Source organism: Ylistrum balloti, unplaced genomic scaffold (assembly GCF_031769215.1).
Source record: "Ylistrum balloti isolate Yb309-2 unplaced genomic scaffold, AGI_CSIRO_Ybal_v1 Utg371416, whole genome shotgun sequence".
Lineage (NCBI taxonomy): Eukaryota > Metazoa > Mollusca > Bivalvia > Pectinida > Pectinidae > Ylistrum > Ylistrum balloti.
Window position 1 is genome coordinate 150,589 of NW_026782744.1, and position 12,791 is coordinate 163,379.

At 37.4% G+C, this 12,791-nt stretch overlaps 1 protein-coding gene across 1 annotated transcript; it reads right to left on the bottom strand.

Annotated features, from left to right (window-relative positions):
* Positions 1-4,398: 4,398 nt before the first annotated feature.
* On the bottom strand, positions 4,399-6,819 carry LOC132562445 (leucine-rich repeat protein lrrA-like). Its single transcript, XM_060227186.1, has one exon. It carries the CDS (start codon positions 6,817-6,819, stop codon positions 4,399-4,401), a length of 2,421 nt encoding a protein of 806 aa, XP_060083169.1.
* Positions 6,820-12,791: the final 5,972 nt, after the last annotated feature.

Below are 12,791 nucleotides of genomic sequence, written 5' to 3' on the forward strand. Positions count from 1 at the left end.
TTTTTGATAATTTAAGATGCCGTCTATTACCTATTGTCGTAATGCTAGCACCAGCACTTCAGATTACTCAGTCTTGAGAAAAAAGATATTGTTACAATATATAAAAAACCGACCAATTTAAAAACAAAACAGAAACACGAAACATACGTAAATAAAGTGTGTTAGTAGCTGAGTAGGCCAATCCCAATTTGACTATTAGAATAGTATCAAAAGAATTCCAAACTCAAGGGTGAAATAATTATGTGTCCATAATTCTATTTTGGATCCGATGATTGTCTTGATTGTGCATCAGAAATATTCATGACTGCTTCAGGAAAATTATTAGACACTAGAACTAAGCTTCTATTATAGAATTTTTTAACTTGTGGATTTCTAGATGGTTATTTGGAGTTGTCTCCCTTGTTCCACGGATGTTCAAGTTGGTGATATCAATGGAGTAGAAGATTTTAAGTGTGATGTTTGGATGACTACACGGTCACCTTCATCAGACAAATGACCAGTGTGGAGCGTACTAGCACTGACGTACGTAGTGAATATCAAAAGATAAAAAAATACCAAAAGATCATATTTTTTCAGTCTAATTCGAAAGTCGACTAATGTCTCCTCTCCTGATTAAGCTGTGCACGATTTTTCGAACAGTAGCGAGCGAAGGACAGATAACACGCCCGGAAAGCGCCAAGGATAGGACAGATCACATACTCGGACAGTCCCAAGGATAGGACAGATCACATACCCGGACAGCCCCAAGGATAAGACAGATCACATACTCGACAGCCCCAAGGATAGGAGGGCAAGGCAGAACACATGCACTAAGAGTGAATTAAGACCTGTAACTTTTATGGTGCGAGGTGGACGATTACAACTTTTTAAAAATTCCAGACACCGGAAGAACCAGACTACGACATCATAGAGGCGGGTGGAGGTACAAGGTTACTGTCTCATGACAATCGAACAGCGATGAAATGGCCAACGGTAGACCTTGATATTGACAGGGAACACAACATGATGGGACATTGCAGAAAGAAAAGGAGAAAATCTTACGCTACATTGAGTGCACAGTTGGGCATTCAAGAATCTCGCTGAGGGGCTGGGATGTTTTTGTGACCGAGATTTCCGAGATAGAGAAAATTTTAACAATGCTGTACCTAGTTTTTTCGCGAAATGTGTATATGTAGTTGTGAATTTGAGAGACTGCAAGGCTCTGGTCGCTTAGAATTTAGATCTGTTCACACTTGCTCTTTCCCCTTGTCACCTCTAAAGCGAAATTTTGTGATATGAAACGACATAGGCACTGGACGAAAAACTTTTTTTATACATATTTTCTACATACTATTCAGTAAAAGTGACATTAGAACGCTAAAACGATGCTAGTGATTGTTTGTATCTAGTGTCGATGAGGTTGGCAGGGTACACATATCGTAGCATTCACAATAGTACCTTAGACCTCGCGTAACTCCATCAGCCAATGACTGTGCCATGAAGATCTGCATGACAAAGGGAACAGGATCGACATACAACGATCAGAACAAAATAGATGGTATCTAAAACTTTATTAACAAGTAAAAGTACATGTTTATCTACTAATTAAATTGTATCACAGCGTTTTTGGTTTTTGTATATATAAATCATTCTAAACTTAAACAAAATGCGGGCTTTACATGGGAGAACCCCTAAGACACTGACATTTCATAGTCAAGGGAGACTACCTATAAACTATAATGGTGGTAAATAACACAACTGATATACACAGTCTAGGGGAATATAATTGATAATCTATCTACTATACTAGACAACGTAATTTCTTTAATTCACCAGGCAGAGAGAATAACTGTTTTCTTAAAACTCATAATGCGGTTCTTATAACACAAGAAAATTTCGCGGATAACTAAATTTCACTTACGTTTATGAGACGATAGTTAAGCATATACGAATACCAATTTTAGGTGAGATTACGCGAATTCGAATATTTATCAAATGTTTAATTCACGACAGCAGACCTCAGTGAATTCAGATTCACACAAATAGTGATGAGACGATATGAATTATGATAAGATCAAATTCATGAGTAGATGACCAAAAAAATCAAATTCACAGGAATAATGCCCCGTGAGATACGATAAAAAATCAATAATATCTTATTTGTGAGAGAAGATTGCTAATTGAAATATTTACTTAAAAAGACTTCATGCATAAAATACTATACTCTAGCTTCCGGTACAAATGTTAATTTTCGCGAAAGCAACCATCGATTTACATAATTATCGACATTAACAAGAACTGAGCATATCCATAGATCAATATGATTAGCACCATAGTCTGACAGCAGTATGGTACACGTAATGAGATCAGGAAAGATGCACAGTGGGTAATTTGACGATGTCACGTTCTTACATGTAAAACAAAAAATATTTGTTTTAGAAATTTCATGATGTATTTGACTTCGTCAAATTCGATACCAGTCATGTGCGCCAGAACTTGTTTAGAAGAACTAAATAGATTTAAATAGTAAATTCTCAAATTTTGGAGGCAATATACTTTTTTTAAACTTTCACTTGCATCCTCATAGTTAAGAATAAACATATGTCTGTATTTTTCTCATTCTCCCTTAACGAAATCGTGTATCATAAGAGAACTTCTCATATTTTAAAACCAAAACCACATGTTCTATGACTTGGATAACGATTTCTTTTTGTGAAATGTCTATGACACTAAACATTTAATTTGTCAACCTCACGAGAAACCAACTTAAATCCAACAAATATCCAAACATTGCAAACAGAAAAACAGAACAGATTGTACATAGAAAACTTACATAAATATCATTCCAAACATTAATATTATACACTGCCGTGAAATCTCGCCAATCCCGAGACATTACAAAAATAGGCGGCTTAAGTGGTTGTTATATTGCAATAATCTGAATATCTGTGGACGTTTTATTCTGAAATTCAAAGTGTCCGAACTGACGAGAAAACACAAACATTACAGAACAATGAATATTTTCGAAATCGAAACTAAAAAAATCATAACTGTAGATAGCACCACTAAGTTCGTAAAGACTTAAAGCGTTAAAAGGCGAGATATAACAGTATATATCGGAATTCCTAACACTCCTAGTATATAAAACGTAATACTCAGTAATATATATATAACAGTATCAACCATATATAATTGTTATAAGTTCATCCTATCAAATCCCACCTTATTTAGTTTAACAGCCTAATTTTAATCAATATGATTGATCATCTAAGTACGGTATATAAAGCCATATTTGTCCAAGCAAAATCAAAATTAAATTGACCGATCACTGACACAGTAACGTTCTTCATTAATACATGATCATTGACATGGCAATTGGTCATTGACATGGTAACCTGACCAATGAATTGGTAATAGGTCAATGACATGTTCACTTGGCCATTGATATGGTAACTTGACCAATGACAAGGTAACTTGACCATCGACATCGTTATTGACTGACCATACGAATCAGCCGAGTAGTACGTGTAGGGAATCTTTATTACATATGTAATATTCATGATGTTCCTTTTTTTCCAAATTATGAAGTCACCATAATGTATCTTTGTTGTTAGAACAACTCAGTACATTGGATAAGGTTCATAGGAATGATGACAAGCATTATCAGGTGACATTGTAGACCATGTCAGAAGATTCACTGACATTAGATAGAGAAGGATGAAATGGTTTGGTAATAATGTCTGGACAATCTTTCTACACACACTATTGCAGCTAAAGTACGGAGAACCTCCTGAGGTAGAAGTCGACTGTTTCCATGGTTTCCAGATGACTGCGGGATTGCTGTCCACACTGTCTTGAAAAGGAGATCCATCATTTTTGAAGCTGCTGAACTTTTCGTCCACGAATCGCAGTATTGCAGTAAAAGCTGATTCGTTTTGAGTACCAATGTATCACTGGAGTGTCGTTTGAGGGAGATCGAGAGAGGGGTAAATGATGAAAAAAATCATCTTTTTCCGGTTCCGAACTGTCTTAATGTACTCCAATTGCTTGCCAGGTGATGGGCGACGCGTGTAAAGTTCGTGAAAGCATGTGATCTCCACCATGGTAAAGGAATGATATTCGTTGTCAATTTTGATGAATAAGGTTATATGGGTATTTATGTAATGGGGAACAACCGGGGACTTTATTCATCAACCTCATTTGGTTGTTGTAAAATCCGGAACTTTGTAGTCCCTCTCAATAGCCGAAAGTCAACTGTGTCTAGTCCTTTCAGCACCGTGACACTTCCAAAAGGTTCAGTCAGATGTAGAATACCATGTAGACACGTACGAGAGAGATGACGATAGAACAGTAGGGCGTGTGTCTAGATGTTCTAAAGACTAATTCTACATATACTTCCTACATTTCTCCGGCATCGCGTCACGACGCTTTAGGAGGAGCAGATTTCATCGACCTGGGTTTTGTTGGCGGAGTGCCAATCGGTGCCACCGATTTCTTTCCCTTCATTCCCTTCTTCCCGGCTTTCGGACTCATTTGAGTCTCTGCAACCTTGTCTGTCGGCCGTTCTCGTGCCTCACGAGACTTGTACGCCGACTGTTCAGATGCTCTCACCACAATTTTTGACGTCAGATTTGCCCAGGCTTTAGGCCAGACTGTCATGATTTTGTTATCTGTGACATCTAGTTCCTTCAAGGCCGCAAGCTTACAAATCCTCTCCGGCAGACTTTCTATGATATTGTCTGATAAATCAAGAACCTCGAGAGATTTCATTTTGTCAACATCGTTCGGAATACCTTTGATGTCATTGCTGCTTGCTTGAAGAACTCTCAGTCGATAAAGATATGGAAAGTCCATCGGGATAACATTGATGTGATTTTTAGAGATGTTGAGTTCGAGTAAAGAGGCTAGCACATCAATCCGGTCAATAGGAAATGTCAAAAGCTCATTGTTTGACAAGTCCATTTGGGTGAGCTTGTTAAGATCTCCGAAATTATCCGGAAGGAGGCTCATTTTGTTGTATGACATATCCAGATGACAGAGAGAAATAAGTTTAACCAGACTTGGCGGGAACTTCTCGATCGCGTTATTGTTGACCTGAAGCTTCTCTAGTTTCTTCAAGACCCCGATATTTGCAGGCAGGGAGGCCAGTTCGTTGTTCGTGACTTCCAAACATTCCAAAGCCTTGAGTTTACAAATGTTATCACTCAGACCCTTGAGCGAATTGTTGGAAAGGTTTAAACTTTTTAAGCACCGAAGGTTGAAGACACTGGGAGGAATTTCATCCAATGCCAGTTTACACAACGCTAGAGACGTCAAGTTCCTAAGATGGTCTTTGTCTCCCATAACAACCATGGTGGATTTGTGGTCACTTGGATTGACCATCATTGGATTGTCCGAAAGGTCGAGACAGGTCAGCGTTTTGGGGAGGATGAGCTCAGTGAGTCCATTGCAAGCTGCGTCCAATGTCCGGAGCTGGTACAAGAAGTCGATTGACTTCGGCATGGCGGCGATTTCGTTATTGCTTATGATAAACGTCTCGAGGTTCCTGAGTTTGCGCAGATCTGTGGGTAAGGCGGCTATACGATTATGACTTATATCCAGCAACGTGAGAACCTGGTCTTGACCAATACTGTCCGGTAATACGGACAGTTTATTACCGCCAACATTAAGAGACTTGATGGTCTTGATGTAACCTACAGAGGGAGGGAGTTCTTTTATCTTGTTGTTGGACACGTCCAAGGTAACGAGGCACTTCATGTTGTCCAGTACCTCTGGTACAACCTCGATCTGATTATTGGACAGGTGCAAATGTTCCAGCGTCTTCAGGTATACTGCGAACTTCATGGAGTTGAGTCTGTTGTGTGAGATGTTGACAGTCTGCAGGGAATGAATCTCGCGGATCCCTTCTGGTACATATTCCACCTGGTTGTGTGACACGTCTAGCACTCGTAACTTCTGTAAACGATTTATGTCATCAGGTAGCACGGGAATCTCGTTATTAGAAATATTCAGTGTATCCAACGCGTATCCCAGGTTACATATTTCTTCCGGGAGAGCTTTCAGATTGTTGTGACTGAGATCTAAATAATGTAGGTACTTCACACCTCCGATCTGGGCGGGTAGTTCTGACAGGGAATTGTGGGATAGGTCTAGCCACACGAGACGTTGTAGCTTATCGATATTATCTGGCATGTATGTGATCCCATTACGCGCCAAATTTAGACGTTGGATATTTGGTTTCTTGACAGCAGCCGTTGGCATTTCTGTCAGACGATTGTCAGATAGATCTAACTCCCCCGTCATTTCGTAAACACCCTTTTTGAAAGATTTTATCAAGTTACCAGAGACATCTACAAAGGTCAGCGATGATGATTTTCCGATATTCTTTGGCAATCCCCTTATCCTGTTATTGCGGGCTAGCAGTGTGGTTAGTCCCGTAGCTTTGTGAATTGCTGGAGGTAGTTTTTTGATACTATTATTTTCAACATTTAAAGTTACAAGTTTTTTCATACGCGACACAGATCCTGGAAATGCCGACAATGAATTGTTTTGAACATTAATATATTCCAGATTTTCTAAAGCTGCGATAGTTTTAGGTAGACGCTTTAGGCGGTTGTTTTCAGCACTAAATTTAACGGAAAGTTCGAAGAGTTCTTCGTTACTATAAACTTCAATAGGGAGAGATTTCCAATTCCCAGTTCCGAATTTGAGATGAATTTTCTTTGTGTCTCCAATTTTCTTCAGGTGTTTTTTCACAGGATCCGGAAGTGATATGATTTTACTTCCTGGCCCAGTTGCAGGCGGGGGCTTTTCATCCTTCTTTCGACGCCGCGCACTCATCTTGCTGCGCTGTTGAGTACCCCTGGTGTAGCACTATGATTTTGGCTCTGTTACGCCGGATGGCTCATCTGAAATAAGAAAAAAAAATCAATTTCGTATAAAGATAAGCAGCTAATTTTGTCATATTGATCTGTTTTCAATTGATTTAGAATGGAACCAACAGAAGGCTTTGTCATTATAATGTACATTTCATGTCGATGTTAAAACAACAATACACACACCGTACTGATATAAATTATGTAAATTCGTAAATAATCCAAACTGGCAGAGTTGATAAGCTGTATTGACGAAGAATATACTTTCTTGTCCTAATGGGAAAACGCTGTTCAGTGTGCGTGTCAACTTCAAAGACACAAATAAAATAACATTACAAAAAAGTAACGCCTGCAAGACAGTGACAGTACTAAAACAAGTATAGACCATAACAGTCCCGTTGTCAAGGACTCGAAAGGAAACCAATTCTTAACGTGCATAATTATTAAATGATTACTAAAAAAATCGCTTTTATTCACAAACGACTTCCATCTCATCGGAAATAAACTCATTGACAAGTCTCTGTGAGGAGACGCTACACAGGCCGTCACTAAATTGATTTCCTTTCATGATGTTTAAACAACAGCCATATAGTTCAAATGACCGGAGGCCTTTATCGACATTAAATAAAAACCAGCATGTGTATATGTCTCTCCGATCCTACACCAATTATATTCCAATATAAATGTAAACACGAGGTGCGCCATGTTTTCTATTAATGTAATGACTAGACCGGTAATCTGGAAGCTGTACTTTCCTTAATGACAGTTCATATTCTGGAATTCCGGGAAACACATAAACTTATTGAATCTTTCGCTGACACACACTTATTTAACATTTTTCTTTTACCATCCCGTTTTCTAAATTACTTTGCAATAGTAATAAATTCCGGACAGGTAAGTTGAATAAGCACGATATATAGGATTTGTTACTAAATACTAATGTTACTGATAACTACTAGTATTTATTACGGTAAGCATTTCCTGAGTCAGTAATACATTATTGATCTAGTCAAATACCAAAACACGAAATCGTCCCAAATATTTACAAGTGACAAACTTCCTATGTACGTGAAACCATATTTGTGTTTGGTTATTATTTTGGGATATTGACACAATATTTGCGAATTAAACTTCTCTTTTGTGACGTCAATTTTTTGTAAAAGCGATGTGAAGAATGACATTACATTGTGTAGTTTTCCCCTTAAACAGAAGTATTTCTTAACACTTTGGTAATGATATCGGCCTCCGATCACATAAGTTTTTTTTTTAAAAAAAAAGCCACTGAATAGAATCTACGCATTCCATTGGATAATTGATGTCATGTGGCGACAGTAGATATATAGAGAATCGACGCACGTCGATTGGACTCTTCCCGGCGACTCTTCAAGCAAACGAAAAACTCATCATCATCGCCGCCATCATAATAGAACGCGCCGCTTTGAAATTTGGAACGTCCAAGGCAGACATATATCATAGTAATTATGTCATTATTGTTATCTGTTCACTGGATTATAACATCGAAGTGTGGATTTGAAAAAAAAATATTTTCATTATAACTAATAAAATTTCTTTGTATATTACATCTCACATATGTATGTTACATGTACCGACGTAGAAAATAAACAACCAATCACTTTAAGACGACTCAGCCCATTAAAATGACGTCGAAAAACAGCAGAACTCATTCGACGCAATGCAGTTAGGATTTCTGTAAATTTAATACAATGTAAGAGAGTGTGGCTCTTTACTGAATTTTACCAATACATGTATATGATATTTCATGTAGAGAGGAGAGACAAAACTGAATTGGTCAATGGTCAATTTTCTTTAATCGCATATAAAGTTCAAAATTCGCTTTTAACAAAGACAATTGAAATCGAAACATTTTGAATGATACTCTTTTATAGGAGTTATTTTGAACTTGTATACATAACAAACAATACGCATAGTCATCATTTCCAGTTCTCAGATATTTCTCACATTTTGCCGTGAGTTGTGTCATTGTCATGTTATGGAAGATACAAAATATTCCACTCGTGCCCATCGATAAGTTATCAGTATAGACAGAAGAATCAATACGACTTGATCAAAATGATAATCGATTATCCTCTTACTGTACTAATATATATATATACTCTAACCACCGTCAAATTCCTGTGGACCCTAGTTTACCTGCCAATACCACCTTTAAGCTTTTTGGCAGGAGCCTCCGTACTGGATTTCGTGACTCGCGGTGGCATTAAGGATAGTCTGGGGATAAACCTGCCAAATAGACCCATAGTGCTTTCTGTCAAGGCTTTTAAGTACAGACTTTAGTTTGTAAAATGTTGGCTTTGGTTTGTGTTTGATAGCTAGATGTTTACGGTCTTCGGGTGATAACAAACTATCTAGGGTGTACAAGTCATTCTCACGGTCGGGATCAAAACTTGAAAATATCAAGATAGATCGATAAAAATCGATAAAAATCGATAGGTTTATCGATTAAATCTACGATAATTCTGAGTACAGTCTTCTATAATACCAGTATACATACGTACTAAGGTAGGTAATATGGATCTAAGGTGGTTCTGATATATACACGTATGTGTGGATCATATTGCCTTAGTACACGTGTACATAAAACACAAGTCTAATGAATCAGACATTGTTTACAGTGCAAGACAAACACAAAAATCAGATTAAACTGGTGTAGTGGTGGGGGGATCATAGTAATCCACAATGGTGTCACTAATACTGACAGTCTGTAGAGATTTTTGTTAATATATGGTGCCTTGTAGACAAGTAATAAACCGTGGGTGATGGAGATCGGTGTTTTTTGTTATTTCATACAATTTTATGAAAGTGAATATGAGGTTAAAACGTCACAATCTCAATTCTCCGTCCGTTTCATGAAAACGCCAGATGATTATTGCGATGTGTAAGAATCATGACGTCATATGACAACTACATGAAACATTTCAGACGGTCGAAGATTGAGCGAAAGACACACAAAGGGACCTCTCGATACAAATTTAGCATCAGTAAAGTTAAAGATGAATTAAACTGCATCATACAGCTGTTTCATCCTTCGTCGGCTCGTCAGTTATGTGTATGACTTAGTTGTCGAGCAACTAAGAGAATACATATTGATTGAAACGAAAGATAGGTTTTGGTAGGGGGTCTCATGAACCAAACATCCAGCGAATTTCGTAAAGTTTGATATTTAATCAAGCATGAAGTAAACTGTAGCATGGTTACGGCGACGGAAGTCCACCAGCAGTGTCTACCACACGGAATCTCAAAGACTGCAAATGACGTACAAGTCAACAGCAACTTTCTGTCCAGATTTAGAATTAATTCGTGTCTTAACGTAATGTTACGTACCACACAACACACAACAGACGTTGCCGTGAGGCGAATAGTAGACTAAATCCGGATAAATAGTCCTGAATCTGTTCCGTAAGTTATTAAATCATGTCAGTCAAGAAAACGTTTGAATATTTGTCCTCATAACTTCAGATAGCAATCTAACTTGAGTGGGTTGGATTTAAATTCCTAGAGGAACGAGAACAGTGATCATATCCCACAGTGTTCTGTAGGACATTTAGATTCAACAGGTGTCGGGTGCAATTCAACTGTTGTAATTGGCTTCATTTTAAACCTTTTTTTTCTGATGTTTACTACAATATTTTATTGCAAAATGATCGCATTTTGTGTCCAATATCGAGTCTACGGAACACCCATGGCAAGCTTTAATTCTCCCGACTGGGTTAGTATTATCGGAGGCAATTTAGCGGGTGCACATTATTCGATATAAATATAGATAGTCTCTACTTAAAAATGACGTTTCTTAAACCCCATACAACCCACCCCCCAACCCCCCACTCCCACCGTCCAAAAGAAAAAGATTGTAGAATTGATGTCCAAAACATTGCAGAATTTACGTCAAAAAGATTTTAGAAATGATGTCAAAAAGTTTTATAAATGATGTACAAAAGATTTTAGAATTTATGTCCAAAAGATTGTAGAATGGATGTCCAAAATATTTTAGAAATTATGTCCAAAAGAATGCTACATGCGTTGCGTGTCGGTAATACAGAATCATAAAGAAACATGGCAAACAGGACTACATGAACGTAAATAGGGTTCTAGAGTGTAACACAGCAGAAATTAATTATCTTCAACATAAATACATCACGGTTTGTAGTATATATAAGGACAATATTTACACAATCATTTAACCTGCGGTTGACAGTACTGTATGACACCTCATCAATACCGAGGTTGCAGTCATTTGTTGAAAAAAACATTACAACGGCAAAATCTCATAAAATAACTACAAAATATCTAGATAAGGCACACTCACCTGCTACTGTTATTTCTTATATGATAAATAAACTCTTTGGCTTTGTAATAAGTAAACAGGAAGATTGAAGACCCGTGTTGACTGGAGCGACACAATAAACAGCTATACCAACACAGGTCTGTACTAATACTGAACAGCCAGTGTGTGTACCAGTCCCAGTTCTCCGGGTACGCTCTCTATGTATAAGTTAAACAAGGACACAGCCTATTTATCATAATGATGTGTCATTTTCGTAGCAGGAGTTTGAAATTTGATAACTCAATACCGCCGTATAGTATTACGTAATTACAGTAACCGCATTGATCAAGGAAACCAGTTCAGATGTCGTTTGATTATTATTTTTACAGGATTATGTGAAGAGATTCACGGCTTTAGTACAATGTGTGGTGTGTTATTTAACACAAAGCACAGCATGTGTTCAATAAAGCCATTCAGCGTGTTCGATATTTGTCATTTATAACATATTTTTTGTCAACTCAAGATACTCTCTCTAGACATTCTGAGTGTTATCACAAGACATTCTGTGTGTTATCACAGGATATGCTGTGTGTTATCATAAGACAGTCTGTGTGTTATCACAAGATATGCTGTGTGTTATCACAAGAAATGCTGTTTGTTATCACAAGATATCCTGTGTGTTATCACAAGACATACTGTGTGTTATCAAAAGATATTTTGTGTGTTATCACAAGACATACTGTGTGTTATCAAAAGATATTTTGTGTGTTATCACAAGATATGCTGTGTTAACACAAAACCTTCTGTGTTATCACAAGATATACCGTGTGTTATCAAAAGACCTGTGCGTTATCAAAAGATACTTTGTGTGTTATCACAAGATATGCTGTGTGTTATCACAAGATAAGCTATGTGTTATCACAAGACTCTTGTCAAAATCAATGGTCATTCTTAGAGCTTGGATAGTAGCCTGGTGGTTTCCTCACTGAGCAGCTTACGGAAGGCGCGACGCATGCAGAGTCACAACGTGAGTGCAGAACGGTCCGGTTGCTCTGAATGCTGTAGAGACTTTGTTTTTATAATTGTTGGCAGCTAGTTATTAAACATCAGTTTCTTTTATATAAAGAAAGCAAATAGTCTACAGATATCCCCTTGAAGTGGGTTTTGTTTTTTATGTGATAGCATTGTACGTACAGCACGAAACACTTCCCAAATCAGTAGTTTAATTTATTTCAAACGCTCTGTTTTTTCAGTTACGATTTAATGGTTTCCTATTTAATTTCGTATATATTTTACAAGTATGAGAGAATTTAATATATTCACTTCTCACGCGCGCTTATAGGGAAACTCTCTTTCATGTATTTCTTTTCTTATATATGTTATTGTACGGTATCTTGTCCATTCACGTTAAAACCTTATGACGTTCGTTTATCTATTTTCTTATGAAAATTATTCAATCCAACAATGATAAATCAATATGTACATCAACAGTGATACATACTGGTATTGACTATGTCTTCAGGTTACACGACACATCTGTTTGTGTACCTGGTAACTGCGGGTAACGTCACAAAATTTTGTGTGTGTACCTGGTAACGATGGGGACCGTCACAAGTTTGTGTGTATCTGGTAAC